General features: G+C 31.1%; 1 protein-coding gene across 1 annotated transcript; it reads right to left on the bottom strand.

The window, feature by feature from the left end:
- Nucleotides 1–6,537: 6,537 nt before the first annotated feature.
- Nucleotides 6,538–8,533, bottom strand: LOC107645250 (small ribosomal subunit protein uS19x). Its single transcript, XM_016349236.3, has 4 exons — nucleotides 8,432–8,533; nucleotides 8,163–8,308; nucleotides 8,036–8,093; nucleotides 6,538–6,954 (listed from the first exon to the last, which is right to left on the bottom strand). The coding sequence occupies exons 1-4, from the start codon at nucleotides 8,432–8,434 to the stop codon at nucleotides 6,706–6,708; spliced, it is 456 nt and encodes a 151-aa protein (XP_016204722.2). The 5' UTR covers nucleotides 8,435–8,533; the 3' UTR covers nucleotides 6,538–6,705.
- Between the last annotated feature and the right edge of the window lie 12,556 nt (nucleotides 8,534–21,089).

Below are 21,089 nucleotides of genomic sequence, written 5' to 3'. Positions count from 1 at the left end.
TTTAATCATTAATTTCATCAGATTTTCTGACTCCTTTATCAAACTCTTCGTTTAAAGTTAACAAATTTTGTCTACCTATTTACACATCAAGAAACCATTTTAAAAAATAAAACATTCTTTGTTGTGTTAACAATACATAGCAGTGAAATAGGACTGTAAAAAAATTTATAAGACATTTTATCCTCTAACTAACTATAAACATAGATGTCAATGAGTAATAGTTCAAATGGCATAATTTTCCCATACTCAATTAAGAGGTTACGGGTTCGAGTCTCATATTTTTAGTAAAAAAAAAAATTATAAACATAGATATATAAATTCATAATGAACCATAAAATAGAATAAGTATCCTAAATTTTAACAAATTATTATAGAAAAAAAATCCAAAACGGCCATGACAATAATATCAAAAGACAACGAGGCCTCTAGAAAAAAAAAAACTCCTATTCTGCCCCTATTTTTTAACTCCGTTAGACAAGTTAGCCCTTCCATTAATAATTTGTCTTTAAAGCTGACTAACCATGCCTACGTGGCACGTTAAGTTAACGATGTGTCAGTTAAATGCCAACTTAGATGAGCAGATTAATGGGCCATTCAATCCGGTCCTTAACAATTCCATTAAAAATAAACAAGTTTTATATGTAATGATACAGAACCCCTCTTTTACTCTCTAGAATTACAAAAAGCCCTCAATCTCTCCCTTTCAAAATTCGTTGAAGACGCTTCACTTGGAGGAAGACGTTGGTCCCGACGAAACTATTGACGGCGTTTTAACGGCGCTGTGATAGAGGAACTATTTGTTAGAGGTAAGCTTCGTTACTCACTCTCTCTGCCATTGCATGTGTATGATCAAGTTGAAGCTAGTTTTATTCACACTGTCTGCTATTGAACATGCTTTGAAATCTATGATTTGGAGTATTGTCTATATTCAAATTTTGCATGAATGGTTGAATTAGAACATGACTTAGGAATCAATAACAACAAATATGCTCTATATATTTTGACCGAAAAGCTTATGTGTTTTGTTGAGGTTGATGCTTCAATTCCTTTTTATTCATAAGTTTGCATTTTAGTCTACTGCAATGCAATATTGTGTCTTTCTGAATCTTACATATTCTTCTTGAAAATGATATTTTTTTTTGCTCCACCACATATACGCACACAAAAAAATGTTCCATTGGTATGAACTACTCTATCTGAATTTTAGATAAATTGATATATAATTCACATTGTCCTATTTAGTGAATAATCTACATTAAAATTTGTCTATGTATTAAAATTTGATAAATTGATATATAATCTACATTAAAATTTGATATATTAATCATTAAAATTACTTTCAAATATATCTATCTATTACCTATTGTTATTGTTGTTGAATTTGTCTTTTATTGGTGCTGTAGATGTCTAACTTTGTAGTACCCGTGTTTTACCATGGTGGGAGACTTTGGAAGGATAGTAATGAGGTGTTGAAGTATTTGGATGGAAAGGTACATAAATTTTCTCCAATGGACTTAGATTTAGTGAACTTTTTTTATCTAAAAGAACTACTAAAGAGTTTAGGATATGCTGATTATGCTTAATGTACTGGTTAGAACCCACAGCTCGAAATTTAGAATTTGGTCTGCATGTGATTAAAGGAGATTCTGAGATAAATGATTTGAGAAACAATTTATTGGCGAATGACTGTTTATAATTTAATTTATACTTTGAACACCCAGTTGGTGAGCCTTGTTATATTAACGAGGATTTAGGTCAGGCTGCCGCCCAAGTTAAGGATTCTTCCTCCTCATCCTCATCTGATGAAGATGATGGAAGTTCAGAGGATGAGACATACAATCCTCCTTCAGATGCATATGATGAGAGTAGTGACACTGATAGTGACGAAGACAGAATGAAGCTGAGGACACATACTAATAAAAAGGCTGCTGATGAGAAAGATGATTGTAATAATGGGAAGGGTTGTGCTGACGGGAAGGCTGCTAGAAATATGAATACGGACATGAAGAAGGCTAATTCAAGAAAATATGCGGGAAAAGAAAGAAACATGCTTGGCCCAACTTTAGTTAATTTAATTTGTAGTGCTATTTGTTAGTTTATTTTATTAGTGAACTTTGTTTGTGAATTTTGTTTATGGACTGAATCATGGGTTGGCAGCTGCCCTTAATAATGTTATGCTTAATGCAAATCATCAAAACTGTGTACTTCACTTCTGGAAGAATTTCACAAAAAAATTTAAAGACAAAGAATCCAAAAGCATGGTATGGAGGTGTGCAAAGTTAACTACTAAGATACAGTTCAAGAATAACATGGAGAAGTTGAAGCAGATAAATTGTCATGCATGGGAGCATATGATGATATTTACTCCATCATGTTGGTCAAAATCATACTTCAGTCATGGACCAAAAGTGAACAACATAACCAACAATATGTGTGAAATATAGAATGCTAAGATTGTTGGATATAGGGGAAAACTAATATTAACCATGTGTGAGGAGTTGAGATGCTATATTATGTGAAAAATGGCCAATCACAAGAGAAAACTAGTTAAATACAATAGTAAATTGGCTCCTATACAACAGATTAAACTGGAACAAATTGTTATGCCTGAAAGCAACAAGTGGAATGCAGTATGGAATGGAGATAATGACAAAGCCAAAAAAATTTCCACAAGGTTGGTGTAAATCTCAAAGAGCACACTTGCACATGCAATGTGTGGCAGCTCACAGGTAATTAATGTATACTATGCTATCATTAAATATATCAAGTTTATCTGCTCTGCCATTATGGTCTTTGATTTATTAAAATTGTATGTAGGGCTTCCATGCAAGATGCAGTTGCTGCAATTTTTAGATTGAAAAATATGCGATACAAATTAGAAGACTTTATCGATAAGTCACTGACAATGGATGCTGTCCGAGCAGCATACTCCTATGTGATCCAACCAATAAACAGTGAGGAATATTGGATCCCCACAGATTGTCAAGGAATCCTCCCTCCCCCAATCGTACGTCCAGCTAGCTAGCCAAAACTTAGGAGGATGAAAGCTTCTATCGAAATTATGATACTAATTATACCCAAAATTATAAGCCTAAAACATCTGAAATAAGATCTACCACCTTGAGACCCAATTTTGTTTTGATTTTTCAAATTCAATTCCATCTCTAACTTCTTCATTCTATGTTCTACTTCTTTAAATCTCCTTTCCATTAAAATAGCATTCTTAGAAGTAATGTCCTCATCAATATTTTCGTGAACTAATACATCTAGCCACTTGAAATACTTGCAATGTAGGATGGGTGCCTGAAAATAAAAAGATTTGATTGTAAAAAAAAAAAAATTACATAAATTTTTCAAATTTAAGAAATATACAAAAAAAATCAATAATACTTACATTGTAATTAGGGCATCCCAAGAAGAACCTATCCGAATTAAGTTTTGTGCAAGATTGGAAGAGAATTGCATAGGACCCACAGTGACATTTTGGAGACATGAATTTCTTCTTTCTTGGCTGCCCAACTCTTCCAGAAGAAAAGGTGCAGCACTTACTCTCTTCGCCAACACTATAACCACGCAGAGTGCGACTCCTAGTTTCCGAAGAATGATCTTCATGGCTCATAGCGGTAGACAGTTAGGGTTCTATACAAGAAGGAATGAGGAAGAAGCGTTTAGGGTTGATCATGTTCTGTGAAGTGCAGATAAAACACAAAATTATATTTTCAAAAAATTGTCAGGGACTAGATTGGGTGATTCATTAATATGCCAATCTAAGCTGGCACTTAACGGACACATCACCATCTTAACTTGCCACGTATTCACATTTCGTTAACCCCAAAAATAGATTATTGACGTAGGGGCTAATTTGTCTCACGGAAAAAAAATCAGGGACCAGAAAGTGGTTTTTTTTTTTTTCCCATGGGCCTCGTTGTCTTTCGCAAAAATTGTCCGGGACCGAATCGGGTATTCACTCGTCATTATACTTACTACTTCTCTAGTTGTTAGTCTTAGTTGGTAGTAACCTCGGTTCCTCGTTTTTTCTTCTTCTTAGGTTGCAAGTATACTTTCACCACTTTAATTGATGGACATTGGACAATATAAATATGAAAAATTGATTTGGTCTTGAAAAATTTTTAGGTAATGATCAATGAGGGCATTAGACCAAACTTGATCACGTACAATACACTGTTCAATGGCCTTTGTAAGATCCACAATTTGAAGGAAGCTTGTGAATGGAATGAGTGAGAAAAATTTAAAACCTTACAAGATCATGTTCACAACACTAATAGATGGATATTACAAAGATGGAGACATGAAATCTGCAATAGAAATCAAAAAGAGAATGATAGATTGAAAGTTGGATTGAACTTGATGAGGTAGCATTTACTACGCTCATATAAAGACTTTGAGAAAAAGATGGAGAAGAAAAAGCAAAGAACTGAAGCTACCACTAACTAAGACCAACAACCAATGCAGCAAATACAATATATTGTTAAAAATTTTGGTTACTTGTCCTATTTTATAACTCATTATAGATTTATGTATCGATACTTATAATTAGTTAAGAATTTAAATGTCATATAAAATTTTTTTTAGAGGTTTTCATATCGTAATTTACTATAGCATATTGTTAATATGACAGGAAGTGTTTTGTTTTTTAGAATGATTTTTTGACATGTAATTAGTTAACGTTACTCAAAGACAAAATTCATTAACTTTGAACAAAGAGTTTAACAGAAAGATCAAAAAATTTAAAATTCAATAAAATTAGAGATTAAATGGCGTATTATCATTTAGGATGGGTTGTTATTTTAAGCAGTGGTTAGGAACCGCGGTATAATTTTACTCAAAATTTTATGACAAATCTATCATTTCTAGAAGAATAAATATTAAGTCTTTAAAAAATGTTTATGATAAATTTATAAATGGTTGAAGAAAAAATATCAAATTAATTCCTAAAAATTGCAATATAGATTTAAATATCGTAAAATTATAACATTGGACACAATTCATTTTTCTTAGTCTTTCAATCATTCAATCCATAAATTGCAATGCTTACATGGACATAAAAGATTAAAATGCTTGACATAATTATTCTTCTTACTTTTTCATCCTATTTTGACAGAATTTATTTCCATTATTGCATTTTTTAAAAATTCTACTCGATACTTCTTTTAAAAAAAATAATAAATTTATTACAAATTTTTTTCAAAAACTTTTTTTACAGTATGTCTCAACCTAACAAATCAAAGACTAAGGCTTGGTTTGGTAAAGCTTTTTGGAGAGGTGCTTGTGCTTTTAAAAAGTACAAGCACCTCATTTTGCGTTTGGTAAATTAAAAAGCCCAAGTGCTTGTGCTTGCAGCTTTTAAAAGTTAGGGGTGCTTTTGAAAGCACCTAACAAAGAGCTTTTCAAAGTTGGCTTGTGCTTTTTAAAATTTAAAAGTCTAATATAACCTCATATGTTAACTAATTTTCAAATTTAATGCTTGCATTTATGTCTATTATAGTATTTTTAAATTTTAAAAGCTATTTTACCAAATACAATTGTTGTTGCTTGTGTTTATTGAAAGCTATTTTTAATTTGATTTACCAAACATAAATGCTACAACTTTTATAAAGCCATCTTTTAAAAGTTAGCTTTTATAAGCTACTTTTGAAAAGTAAAAGCTTTACCAAACTAAGCCTAAATTGTTACAAATCAAAACTTCATTTAAATGCTTGTCGCTAACCAATAGATTATTACATGCATAATACGAAATTCAAAATCCTGACACTTACTTAAACAAACTAGTAAACTAACCCCTCTATCAACCCAATTTATTTAACATTCTCAAAATCTTATCTAATTTTTTGTTTTCCCGTGGTGCCATGTATCATCACAAAATAATTAATGTAAAGAACATAATATTAATGTATCTTATTTTTGTATAATTAATGATTTACATAATCTTTTGGCTACTAATAGATATATGGGAAGGCTGTGCAAGGACACCATGATAAGGGGTACAAGATTTGTTAAATAGTATATATAGAAAAGATTAATATACCGCAATTATTCAATTCCATGTTAATGAGATATTAACGTTAAGGAGCAAGAAGATGAAATGAATTGAAGCTAGAAGAGTATAGATATTTACGGGTTTTTGGGCTAAACAAAGAATCAAGTTGACTCTTGAGCTGGCTCGTCGAGTTTTAGATCACACCTCATGATGAAGTGACTCAAATTGTACGACCAAAAAACTAAGGAATGCCGAAAGTAAATATAGCTTCAAAACCCAACCAGATATTGCTAACTTCTCGTATGATCATCATTCGAAATTTGGAATTGTATGGATATCACTGCCAATTACCTGTTAACATTGTGCATTGTGACACAATAATACAAGGGCACATTGTAAAATTGAATTCTTGAGCAGCCGTTACGGTGTTGATTTGGTATTTCTACACTCAGCAACATATACTCAGATTCAACTAAGTACTTGCCCATTTAATACTTGAAAAATGACAATTCTCCAGTGCACAATGCCAAATCCAAGAATTTTACAAAGCTCATATATTAATAGTTAACAAAATCAATGCTAACATTCACTGATTTCGGAAAAAGGCGAAGTAACATAAACTAGAAAATAGATAAATAATCCAGGTAAAAGCTAAGGGTAAAGAAATTGAACCAGAAAGGAAAAAAACAAAAATAACATTGATGCCTTCACTTGAGAGGAATGAACCTCGAGGAGTGAGTTGCACCAATACCAGGCCTTCCATGCTTAACAGGCTTGTAAGAGATTGAGAATTCAGCTAGATAGTGGCCTATCATTTCTGGTTTGATTTCAACTTGATTGAAGGTCTTACCATTGTAGACACCAATGATGCTACCAATCATTTCAGGCACAATGATCATGTTGCGTAGGTGAGTCCTGACGGGCTCTGGCTTTTCACCGGCTGGAGCCTCCCTTTTCTATTTCAAATCATACATGAAACATTAAAACTGCCAATAATTATTATTGATCCATGAAAGAAGATTTAATTTTATTCAACATAAGGATAAAGGGAGACGCTCTAATAAACTGTCAATCTACTGAGATTATTAGCTGTTCAGTAACTACTCCAAATTAAAATGCAAGTAACAAAACATAGGCTTAAATGGGCTGAATGCTGATAACAGGATAGGAACAAACCACTTAAGAATGTGCTTGATAAACGTTTTCAGTTTCCATCAAAGAATTCCCAATTATTAACATGGATCAAGTATTTGGTTTATTATAGATAACAACAATATTGCAGAAACATGTTAGACCTAGTAAGTCAACCAGTCATTACTACTGCCATTTTAAAACTATGACATATCTTGGGTACAATTACTTATCTCACTATTGAAATCTCGAATTAGCCAATTTTATGCGTACAAAAACTATGCTAAATTAAGATATTGGGTTAACATATCAACATGGCTTCAATTTGAGAACTGGATAGTTAGAATGTAAAGAATAATGCTCAACAATTACAGCTTAAACAAACTGTATAACACTAGTGCAGTGGGTCTTAGTCTGACATATTTTCCTCTCTTCAACATCCTCTGGACTTCTTTATGCATAATGCTATAAAACTTTACTTCTCCATAACAAAAGATTTATTATCAGCATATGTATACATCACACTAAATTGTAAAAATATATTTTCGGTGAATAAACAAATTAAGGAAGCTATAGAATGTGCATTCGTTTCCAATGGTCATTGGCATATACACTATAATGAATGGGAACTAGACAATCAACACGGCCTGAGTGAAATAGAATTACTCGTGTAAGTAGTATTAAACTATTGATACCGTGGCTTTTTGCGACAAAATAACAACAGTTAATGACATGAACCGAAGTTTACATTTCTGTTGAATCAAGTAAACGATTCAATCTACTAACTCAGGAAAATAAACTCGGACAAGAAATCCATCGACAATATCGAACCTAAATCACGATGGCGGTAATTACCTTAATCAAAATCAAATAAAAATGAATTAAAATCTAATCTAAAACACTCACCGCCTTACGGAGTTTCTTGATTAGCGCCATAGGCTTCCGCGTCAAACCGCGTTGAAATCTGAATATCAAAAACATCAATCAGAACCGCAAACACAAAATGCGAATAATGAAACAGCGAGAGAGCCACCTTCTGCGGGCGCGTGCAGTGAAGAGCTTGACAAGTTCATCGGTGGACATGTCCAAGAGAGCATCGAGATCGACGCCTCTGAAGCTGAACTTCTTGAACGTCCTCTTCTTCGGTTGTGCCGTCGCAACTTCTGCTTCAACATCAGCCTGTAAAAAAAAAGTAAAAAAAAAAAAAAAAAAGCAAGCTCAACAATCGCAAGAACTGTTTGGTTGCCGTGAAATCGATAAATAAAAAGAAAGCGGCGTTCACAAGAGGAAGGAGAGTTTCACCATTGCTGCAACTAAGACGGAGCTCGACACTACTCAACCAGCTCTGATTAGGGTTTTTGGATTTTGTATTTTATGGATTTATATCGGGTTGAGTTCTTTTGGTTCGGGAACGGGTTTGGGTGTTTTCGTGGGGCGGGTTACCGCTATTCGAAATTGGGCTTCAATGTTTCTAATAACCCATATTTATTGACGAGTATAAAGTTATATAGTAACATTGAGTTCTGACCAAAAAAAAAAAATACATAGTACCGTTGAGGAGTTTTTTTCTCTCAGTAGGAGAGACCACTTCTCTCACATAGGAGAGTCTCACTGTAACGTTTGGTTCTTATTCAACAGAAAATCTTCAATCATTTATTCTTGTACAATCATTTCTATAATCGTTCTATACCAGATCACATTCACAAAATATTTTGATTAAAATTCTTATTTCCAGAGTACATTTGTAAAACAACAAGAAGATATTAAAAATTATTATCTATAAATTCGAGTCTATAAAAGAAAAAGTGATCAACTTCAATAAAAAAGGAGAGTTAAAATATAAAATTAATTGCTTAAATCTGATAGAAAAAGTCATCATAAAGAGATAAGTTTCAAAATGTGCAAAAATGTTCTCTTGAGAATGTGGAAAAATTCACAAAGAATTGCAGTCTAAGATATAAGAAAAAAGAAATTATTGTGCAGTTTTAAGGATATAAAAAAAGGGTTGTAAAATGTTTGGAATGATCCATAGAACATCAAAAGCAATTTAATCAATTTGTAGCTATAGTCTAAAAGAGAATCGGTCTTTGATGGGAGATATGATAGGAATTGTTGCTGAGGTTGAAAATTTCATAGTAGATGGCATATTTAGAAGGTCATTTTTATGGATTAAAGTGGATATTAATATAACAAAGGCACTGCCAACTGATTTTTGGTTATCCAGAGAGGAAATGCCCAAGACATAGGTGTTTTTTATATATGAGAGACTATTTGATTGTACTATTTCAAATGTAGGATAATAGGGCATAAGAAGAAGAATTGTAGTAAGCTTAGCAAATTAAAGGAGCATCTTACAATTCCAAAATTCTGATCTTAAAAGAAATCAACAACAATAAGAAAAGGAGATTAAAAAAAAAAAATTTCAGCTATGGAGACAAGAGGATAAATATTGAGGACAAAGATCCAAGCTTAAATGGTTGAGATAGGGAGATAAGAAGAACATGGCATTTTTCCATGCTACAACCAGGGACGGATGTACGTGTAAAATTATGGGAGTAAACGCCTCCACTACAATTTGAAATTTTTTTGAGCAATATATGATAATAATATTTATTTGCCCCACTAAATTATTGAATTTGACCCCACAATAATTTTTTATTTAATTTTTGGTACTTCATAGTCAATTTAAGAATTCCATATTAGATATCATTAGAATGATAAATTCTCAATTTCAATAAAATTTGTATTTTTTTATAGACATCGACTTAAAAGAGTATTATTTATCTTTTTTTATATTAGTTTTAATTTTTTTCGTAACAACTGCATTAATTGAAAGAACTTTTTTAACTATGAATCTCAATAAGAATTGACTTCTAATTGTATGAGAAATAAATTTTTAAATAAGTATTGACTAATATTATTCTAAGTCTTATTGTTTAACTTGGTTAGACTTAGTTCATAAAAAGACTTGAATGTATAGTATTACTCTTTATATATAAAGAGTAATACTATACATTCAAGTCTTTTTATGAACTAAGTCTAACCAAGTTAAACAATAAGACTTAGAATAATATTAGTCATAACTGGTTTTTGTCATCTTAGACTAATTTGGTTAACAAAAAAACTTAAATATGTAGCATTATTCTATATAAAAAGAGAGATATTTCGATTGTATTGTTAAGAAAAAGATTACTCAATTTTTTAAAAATATGAAACTTAAATAATAAAATTCTAAATTATATATTATTTAAATTACTATTTTAGAGTTCTAATTTGTAAATTAGATATTTTAAAGACTAATCATGTTATATGTACATAGAAAATAACTACTTGTATACATATTGAAATAAAAAATACACATTAAAAATAAATTAAACAATACATATACTTATATACAAATATATAATGATTAATGAGTATTTTGATAGTTAATTTTTATATATACATAATATTTTTATTATAAAATTATTATTATATTATATATATTTTGCTCTCACTATTAAAATTTTCTGGATCCATCACTGACTACAACCATCTAGAAGGATAGAAATAGAGTTGAAAGATTAAAGAACAGTTCTAGGGAATGAATTCAAGGAGAAACAAATATTTTAAATTCAATCGAAAATTACTTTAGAAAGCTATTCACTACAGTGGGGTGAAGAAAATTTGAGAAGTGCATTAAAAAAATACCAAGGATGGTTACAGATGATATAAATGAAGAGCTATAAAGAGATAAATTTGCAAGAGGTTAAGGATGTTGTGTTTAGCATGGGGAGTTTAATGGCCCTGGAATCTGATGATCTAAATGGTTTATTTTATCAAAAATATTAGCACATTATTCAAGAGGATGTTTTAGTAGTAGTACAAATTTTTTTTAAAGATTGGACTATTCTAGAAGATATTAATGAAACCACAATGATTCTTATACCTAAGGTGGATAATCCAAAAAATTTGAATCATTTTAGACCGATAAGTTGTTGCAATTTCATTTATAAGATAATATCTAGAATTTTAGTAATCAGGCCGAAAAAGATTTTGGATATTATTATGTCCTCGATACAAAGTACTTTTGTGGGAACTAGGGAGAATGATACAGGATAATATCGCTATTGTCCAGGAAGCGTTTCATAAAATTAAAAAAAAAAAAGAAAGAAAGAAAGAGGATGGAGGATTTAGCAATAAAATTGGATATGAATATGGCATATGATAAATTTGAATGGGACTTTTTAGAAGAGGTATTAAAGGCCTTTGGATTTTGTCAAAAATGGGTGAAGATGATGATGAGTTGTGTTATAGGAGCAAATTATAAATTTAAAGTGAATGAAAAACTAATAACAAAAATCAAACTACGGAGAGGTTTAAGATAACGGGATCCGCTTTCACCCTATTTGTTCATTATTGCGGCTGAAGTATTTACTACTTTGATGAATAAAGCACAAAGAGAAGGGGATATTATTAGTATGAAATTAGATTTAAATGCTCCAAATTTATCCCATCTTTTGTTTGCTAATAATTGTATCATTTTCTCGAAAAGCTAGAGAAGATGATATATATCAACTTATTCAAATCTTAAATACTTACGAGAAAGCCTCCGGTCAAAAAATAAATTTAGATAAATCCAGAATAATATTTGGGAATCAGGTTTCTATAAATACAAAAGTATAAATTAAAAAAATTATTGAAATATCTACTTATGATAATGCAGGAAAGTATTTGGGCCTACCTGCAAAATAGAGAAGATCTAAGATAAAAGCGCTGGAATGGATAGAGGGTAAAGTTAATAAGAAAATTGAGGGATGAAAAAAGAAACTCTTTAATCAAGTTGAGAAAGAAATTCTAATTAAAACAGTGATTCAGGCTATACCTTCATACATCGGTGAAATTGCCGAAAAAATTTTGCAAGAAATTTGAAGGCAAAATAGCAAAATTTTGATGGGCTAGATCATGGAAGGAGAGAGAAACACATTGGATAAATTGAAAAAGAATAACTAATAGTAAGAAGGATGGAAGGTTGTGATTCAAAAAATTAGAGAATCAAAATATGACATATTTGGTTAAGTATGGAGACTTGCAGGGACGGATGTATGTTTAAGAAAGTGGGGGTAAGTGCTCCCAGTGGAATTTAAAATTTTTTTAACTAATATAGTAACAAAATTTATTTGTCCCCACTATAATTGAACTTCACTCGTCAACTTTAATTATGTAAAAACAAATGATAATATAATCCAAGATTCAAATGAATTTATTACAATAACCTTTAAAAAGAAGGAGTAAAATAATTATAAATTTGTTATTTTATAATTGTAACTAATAAATAAACTTAAAATTTGAAAAAATCTGTTTATATACTTAGTGAATATTACTATTGCCCGTGTATATATTATATATATTTGATTATTTGTTCAAAATAGAAGTAACTACCAATTTGATATCTAAAAAATTCAAACAAAATAATCCTTGAATGATTTGAAAATTGCGATAAAAATAAATAATAAATATTATATTTATTAAAAGTGACAAAAAAAAACTTTCGCATTTAATAAATGATATATCTATTTAATTTAAATTATTTTGTCAATGTTTGAATAAATATTTAGAATATGCATAAAAATATTCAGAGTAAAATTTGATCTCTAGATTTTTTTTTTATTTTTCAAAAAAATTTAATCATTCACAATTAAAAAATTTTTAAAAAATTCAGTTGACATAAAATTATAAATTTTTGAAAATGAAAAGATCTTATTTTTTAATATTACTTATAAAAAATTGCATCAAAATATGACATCTAAAGTCTTTTTTTGGAATATATATTTAATGTATATCTAATTTTTCGAGACTTATTTGCTGTTAACACCTTTTAGAGTTATTTTTTTATTAGCAATGCAAATTTTTCGATACTATTTTGATTGTTTACTTGTTTAAAATAATATATTTCAAAACATTATTCTCTCTTCTATAAATTACCGCTAGATTAGCATATTAATTTTAAAACAATAAAAATATTTGATAGTCAATAAAATTCAGCTCAATATTTTATTAGATTTGATTGTAAATATATAAAATTATTCTGTTAAATTAATTTCAAATGAAATCGATTATCTTATTAAACTAATTTTAATATTAAATTAAAAATACCTAATAAAAATATTAATATTATATTATTGATTTTAAATAAAAAATGGTTAAATAAATAATAATAATAATAATAATAATAATAATAATAATGATAAAATAACAAAATCAAAATAATACTGTTTATCATTGGTTTTTTTTTTGAAGTTAACTTTAGTTTTTTTTGAGACAACGTCAGTTGAAAAATTTTTTTTAAATATGAATATTATAAAGAATCGATTTCATAATCGTTTGAGAGATGAATTTTTAAATGATTATTAATGACATACATAAAAAGAGAGATATTTGATTGTATTGACAATGAAATTTTAGATTTGATTGTATTTAATCTTTTTAAAATATAAAACCTAAAAAATAAAATTTTAATTTATATATTATTATTTAAATTATTATTTTATTATTTTAATTTGTTGGTTCGATAATTTAAAGATAAATTATATTTTATAATAATAAAGTATAATTATAAAAATTATTATCATATTATATATATTTTGTCCCCACTCATAAAATTTTCTAGATCTGTCATTGGAGACTTGTAAAGAATCATGAGACAATATGAACAAAAAATTTAAAAGAAATGTATTTTTCGGATAAAATTTTTAGGAGGCAAAGGAAAAAAATGGAGACTCTTGGATTTGAAGAAATTTAGTAGAAGGAAAAGACTTTATTAGAAGGAATGGAAGATAGAGCATTGGAAATGGAAGTAATATTGATGTATAGAAAGACAATTGAATTGTTGAAGGTGGGAGTTTAAAGAAATACCACGACAGTAGAATATCAATTGTTAAAGACTTATTGGTGGAAGGGAGAGGATGGAATAAAAAGTTATTACGGCATGTATTTTCCCCTAATATAAAAGAAAAGATCCTAAGCACACCTATAAGTCTCATCAATAAGGAAGACTGCTTCTTTTGGCCACAAAGATTAGATAAAAATTATACTATAAAATCAGAATACTACATTGCTAAATATGAAGAGAGAGTTGGTGAGGATAATTGAATATCTTCTAGTGATAATATAAAGGAAGTGTGGAGTAAGATATAGAAGATGCAAATACCAAATAAAATAAAGCTCTTTTTGTGGAAGCCTCACACAATATTATTGCAGTTAATAATAATCTTTGAAAAAATAAAATTATTAACAGTCTAATATGCAGAATATGCAAGGACGGTGAAGAATCAGTGGAACATGCTATCCTATTATGTCCATGGATAAGACCTACTTGATTCAGAGCACAAATTAAGACAATACTGACGGATAATTCAATTCGAACATTTGTTCAATGGTTGCTGAAAACAATTAACAAAATAAAACAAGAAGGTAGAGAAATGAGGAACAACGAATAGAAACTTTAGGATTCATGTGCTGGGCTATTTGGAAACAAAGGAATAATCATATTTTTCAAGGTAAAGAAATCAATCCAGACAGAACAATTCAAGCAGCAAAGATAATGCAAACTGAATTTTTATCGACAATTGAACAGATAAAAGTGAAACACAAAGGAGCAGAAAATAGGAGGATGAGAAATGTTACCTGGAGGGCTCCACCAAGGGATTGGTTGAAAATCAATGTGGATGCAAACTTTAGAAAAACTAACAGAAAGAGAGCAACTGTAACGGTTCTTAGAGATTGGCAAGAAAAATTTACCACAGGATTAACAACAGAAATCAGGGCTTTCTCTAGTCTTAAAGTTGAAGCATTAGCACTCAGGGAAGCATTGATAATAGCAAAAAATCAGCAGTTGGAAAAAGTTTTTAATAGAATCAAATAATTTACAATTGATACAATCAATAAAGTCAGGATTTCAGATAGGCAAAATACTAGTTTATTTAAAGGACATAGCACACCTTTTGAAAGATTTACCAGATGTCGGGATAACCTAGACTCCAAGGAAGAAAAATCATTTAACGCATCTCATAGCAACACAAAGAGCAGCAAGTACACTTTCAAGCAATTGGTCAATGAGATTACTGATGACAACTGAAATCCAATTGAGAAGAGAAGCAGAGAACGTTAAAAGAATTAGAGGAAGGTCTATATATCACGAAAGTGCAATCGAGTATAATGGAGATCGGATTTTAACAGTATCCAATCAGGTGGTCATTGAAGTCAAGGAAGGAACCGGAGGGGACAGTGAACAGAGGAGCAAGCTGCGTTTGAACTAGAAGATAGTCTCAAACAGATACAAAATTAAAAATGATAGAAATACGGGAAGGAAAGCGAGAAAGACAATCAACATATATACCTTTCAAGCTTAATCCGAAACAAGGATTTTACATCCGAATCGAGCAATTTAATAGAGAGGAACTCCTAGTGAAAAAATGTGGGTTCCTTCACCCTTTACAACAGAGCTTCCATTAGGGGCACTACCAGCGGAGGAGACCTGAGCAAACCTCACAATCATACCATGTATCGAATTCATGTAAACCCCGTTAGATTAGTAGGTAATTAGTCAATAAATTAGTTTTTAATAAGGACGATTAGAAATGTGAATATTATATCAAATTAGGATAGAGCTCATCGAAACGAGAATTTTGACACTAATTTCAAAAAAATCGGTTCAAGATTGGACCAAATGGGCTGAACCGATTGAACCGGGTCCAAATCCGGCCCATGGGCCCAACCGGCAAGCATTTAAGTGAACCCAAACCCTCTATTCTTCCCCAATTTGATGCTGCTTCTGCTGAAAGCCAACAGGGGAAGGAGAAACGAAAATTCCCCTAACCCTTACGTCAACTTTCAATCCACGTATCTCCTCTGTCCGAGCTCCGATCGCTGCACCGTTTGCGGCCACACGACCACCGCGTCGAGCTCTATGTTTCTACTGGAACAATTTCTTTGGTAAACCATTAATCACTTCCAGCCATTCTTTTTCCCCAATTTTCAAATAATTGGAAGAGATATTGAATTCCTTTGATTTTTGATATTTTAGGATCCAATTAGCTTGAGAAAAACGTTCACTCTTACTTATGTGAAGCTTGGTAAGGTGAGGATACGATAATTCTATTTTATTTTCATTGAATTTGAGCTTTGAGTATTAAATTGGATATATATGTGTTATGAATGTGTATTAGGTTGTGAATAAATAATTGGAGCTTGAAATTGTGAATACTGGAACTTGGAGGAAGCGGATTAGTTGAGGTTTTGAGGGCTGTGTTCTTTTAGGAAAATTGTCTTGGAATAATACTTGGGAATCGGCTAAGGTATGATTTAGGTTTCTTGCATTTAATATATAATGTTCTGTGAAAACTTATGCTAGATGACCATAGGATAAGTTGGAATGCAGGTGAATGTTTAATGTTTAGTAATTTGTTGATGAATATATATTTGGTTGAAATTTATTGGATAATTAGTTATTAATTTTGGATGGTGAATGTTGTTATGTTAATTGGAGAGAATTATGGTTGAATGTTATTGTTGATGAACATGGTTGGTTTGGTACTTGTTGATTAACTAATGATTTGGTGAATTATTGATTTGAGGTATAACTATTGTGGAGGTTGTTGTGATAATGAGGTATTTTGTGTTAGAAGCCTAGGATTTGTGAACTATAATTTTTAGTTGAATTTTGGTTGTTGGATTTGAATATTATTATAATTGTTGATCTGAGGTAGATTTATTGTGGTGATTGTTGAGGAATGGTATGTTGAATTGAAAAGAAAGCAGGTTTGGACCCGAAAAGGGTGGCAAAGTCCGAGGTTTAGAGGAGATGCTGCCGAAATTTTATAAAAATTAGAGATTTTGTTTATATGATTATTTAAAAAGATTTAGATTCAAAGGTTATATGGTTTAATTTAGAGTTATTAAGAAAATGAGCATGTTTTAAGTTTGATTTATTTAGAAAAGAATGAATTATGTTTTGAATTGGAACTATTGATGGACGGAATGGGAGGTGTGATAATGAAGGATAAGGATTGAATATGATTGACGTATAATGATGAATGAGATGCGATTGAGAATGATGTGGATGTTGATGAATTATAATTGAATTATTTATATGGCTTATGAATTTGAATAATCTGAGATACGAGATTCCCTGGATCAAGTGCCGTGGCTTGCCACCACGTGTACCAGGTTGAAAACTTGATACTCTGTTGACCCTACGACGTAAGTGTGACCGGGCACTATATAAATTTCCGGGAATGTTACCCCCATTGAGCAATATTGATTATTTGAGAAAAAGCTATGCATAGACTCTTGGGGATGCACGTCGGGGGACAGTCTAAGGACAATTCAGACTTGTCGGGTTGGCTGGATAACCGACAGATGAGCCTCATCAGCCATAGGACAGGCATGGATCATATGCATATTACTTGAATTACTTGCTTGTGTATTAACTGGGTGTGCCTAAATGTACTTGCCACGTTAAATGTATATTTGTTACCTGCAGTACTTGTAACTTTCTTGTGCTTGCCTTTGTCTGTTTAGTTGTCTGTGAAAATGCATGATGGAGTTGGAGGTATGGAGGAATGGTAGAATAGGATTTAGATTTAAGGTTAAGTTAGGTTAGGTTTAAATATCCTTAGTAAACCACCTTTTATGGCTTCTGTTTAATACTTTAAGCTCTATAACCTGAGTGTCGGCGTTCTAGGATTGCCTCTGGCATTCCCAGGACCTTATATATTATGTGTGTGGCACCTTTACCATACTGAGAACCTCCGATTCTCATTCCATACTATGTTGTTATTTTTCAGATGCAGGTCGAGAGGCATCTCGTTAGGCGTCTGGACTCTTGAAGCGGAGTGGTTACAGGGTTATTCTGTTATGTTATGATGTATATATATATATATATGTACATGGTTTTCTCTCCGCATAACTTGTTCTTTTGATCCTCCTAGAGGTTTATGGAGAGGCATGATTGTGTATATGTACTTTTGGGTTTTGGTTATGTATGTATATATGTGTAAATATTCTCTGGTCAGTCTTGACTTTGCAGGCTGAGCTAGGAGCTTGTTATTTTGTTTCTTTGGTACTCTATTCCTACTTCTGTTATCTTATGTTTAATAATTATGATTTTCTTAGCACGTAAGTTAACTCGTACCATGAGCGTTGCGCTTTTATTTCGCGATTTTTGTTTCCTCTTTCTTCAAGGCTCCTAACATATTATAATTCTTCTGCTATTATATGTACTCATTTTATTTTAGAGGTCGTAATACCACACCACCTTTGTTTTACGGCTTAAATGTAAAGTTTAGTGTGGTATGGTGTTACAATTCAGATAAAAAAAATGAAAGAATGTGTTGAAGAGAAAAGGACATTATGTCTGAAAAAGAAGCCATGGATGCATTGTGTTCAAGTTTCACTGCTTTCAACTTTCACATGAATTAAGGTAGTCTAAATAAAAGAGGGGATCTAGGTTTGGGGCGGGTGAATTGTTGGGTTTGGGTAGAGTTGAAGGGCTTAGACTAAGACCAAAAAAAAAAAAACTATAGTACCGCAACTGAGGCCTTGGATAAATGGTAGTTCTGCCTCACTAAGAGCTATATCTAGATTCGAATTTTCGATAAGGAATATAGAACTCATACTAGTAGTAATTGTAGTAGTGTGTGTGACTGAGTATGTGTTATATAAGATAAAAAAAACTATAGTACTATCATGATTTCACGAGGCTTAGATCAAGTGACCTTTTAATATGGTGCACTCGAGTTTGAATAAAAAAAATACTATCTATCTAAAAAAAATACTATTTCTGATTAATCAATTTGTGTTGGTTAAAGTGATTAACTCTAAAAGTTTTTGATAGCTTAAAGAAAGGGGGTTGAATCTATGACCTTTTTTAACTTTGATTAATAAAGTCTTAAAGACAGAAATTGTAACGTGGCTTCTGTTTAGTCTGCGCAACGGATTATGTAGGAGACAAAATTGTTTTGTCTCATAAAACTAGAAAAACAAAATCAGAGTAGAAAGGAAGAAGGTGACACAGCCATATATCTTGGTTCAGTTGCCTAGTGCAATGCAACCTACATCCAGTCTCCACCACAATGTTGTTGGAATTTTCACTATCTTTCAAGTATCACATATACCAATTTTTTAGAACTCAACATAATCCTATCTGAGACACATCAAGTTTCAACATAAACTTGATTTGGTTATGTATCTATCTAAACTTCACACAGTAAGTACTTACCCAACTTAGCAAGGGATACCTCTCAGGTACATAACACAAAATAGAAATACAACAAAAAAAATCTGAAATCACTCTTGACTCTTCTCTCAGCCTTTTCTCACAATGGCTTTTATCAATGCCTCTCTCTTTTGCCTTTTACTACATAATGAATACAAAGAAAGATATGACATTGAAACAGAAATACAAACAGTAAACTATGAAGGAGATGATGAATGACAGCCTTGATTCTATATGCTGAACCCAACTTCTGGACTCAAAACATTGTCCTTCATCTTGGCGGAGTACTCCCTTTAGTGTAGGTGCAATGCTTCCAAGATTTCAAACTCGAGGTTACACACTTTACTCTCTCTCGAGTTCTCTCTCCTTGTTCTCAAATGAGAATCAATTTCCTTTTTGCACCTTGTTCTGAGCCACGGCTAGGGTTCCTTTCACCAAAGTCAACTTCTTGAATCTAGGGCTAACTGAGGTCTTTTTTCCATCAGCCCCAAAAATTAGGGATTTGAAATCAGAGACAAGTAATGTAACTTCTTTGAGAACAGATCCTTAATGGACTTGATAAATCCAAACCCTTAATCTTTTGCTTTTATTCCAAGAAATAATTTTACCCATTGATTTACAGTAGAGAAAAGTTGCCTCCATTTTTCTCCACATTTTTTGAAATGGTAGTAAAGAGGAAAAAAGATATCATCAAACGATTTTCTTGCATGTAAGTGAAAACAAATGACCTTTTTCTTCTGATTGTGTTTTGATTAGACATTTGCTTTTCTTTCTTCTGATTTGGTGTCTAATGAGAGGTAGGACAACTTTTTCTTCTTAGATGTATGGTGATAGAATGAGAAAGTAAGTTCTTCTTTCTTCTCTGGATATTACTCGAAGCAACATAGCATTCCATCTTAGAGTTTGTTTTCCTTTCTCTTTGGTTTTTCACATGGGTGAAAGAGAAGAGAGGAGAGATGATGGATTCGGTGGTTCTGTTTTGGTTCAGATGGAATTTGAGTTCCATTGCTTAGTTAGCCACCAATATAAGTGAGTGGACTTGGATTACCAATTGGACTTATAAAGGTAGTACGAATTATATTTAGCCATTTATTTCTTGAAGCATATTGGTACATGTGGGCTTGAGAATATGATTTGTATTTGGGCTAAACTTGATTTTTTCTTTCTTCATTGTTTTGGTCAGATTACTTGCTTTTCTTCATATTAAAGAGTGACTTAGACCTACAATCATTCACACACACATCACAAATACAATTGGACTTTCTATTCTATTTAGTGATAAAGTAGAACAAATTATGAAAAACTAATTTATTTTTATTTTTTTGTTTAAAAATTTTGAAAAGAAAAATATAATAATAAAAAAAATAAGTTATGTTTCTTATTACTATTTTTGTGTCATTCCTATTAAGATAGACACAAAATACACTAACTCAGTGTATTTGAACATAATATTTCTGTCCATATCTCATCTGTCAAATATGATTTTATATCTCTGTATTCTTGACTCAGTGTCTCATTTTTATAAACAAATACAGTCTTATAAATATAATATTAGTTTTATTATTTTATTAGTAATTTTTTTATATTCTAAACATTTATGAATAAAAATAATACGTTACTCATTTATCTATATATGATGATATAAAATCATTAATAATCTCTCACTCAAAATTCTCCTCAAAAAAGTAAAAGATACTTTTTTTT

Source organism: Arachis ipaensis, chromosome B6 (genome assembly GCF_059453495.1).
Source record: "Arachis ipaensis isolate K30076 ecotype BB chromosome B6, ASM5945349v1, whole genome shotgun sequence".
NCBI lineage: Eukaryota > Viridiplantae > Streptophyta > Magnoliopsida > Fabales > Fabaceae > Arachis > Arachis ipaensis.
Note: the sequence above shows the minus strand (reverse complement) of the source record. Positions and strands in the feature narration are given on the sequence as shown.

Bases quoted from the DNA above. Each gene is read 5' to 3' on its own strand.
- LOC107645250 (XM_016349236.3), bottom strand. The intron at 8,094-8,162 runs GTGGCTCTCTCG...TTTGATATTCAG, and splicing joins ACTGCACGCGCCCGCAGAAG to ATTTCAACGCGGTTTGACGC. The intron at 6,955-8,035 runs GTGAGTGTTTTA...GATTTGAAATAG, and splicing joins TCAAGAAACTCCGTAAGGCG to AAAAGGGAGGCTCCAGCCGG.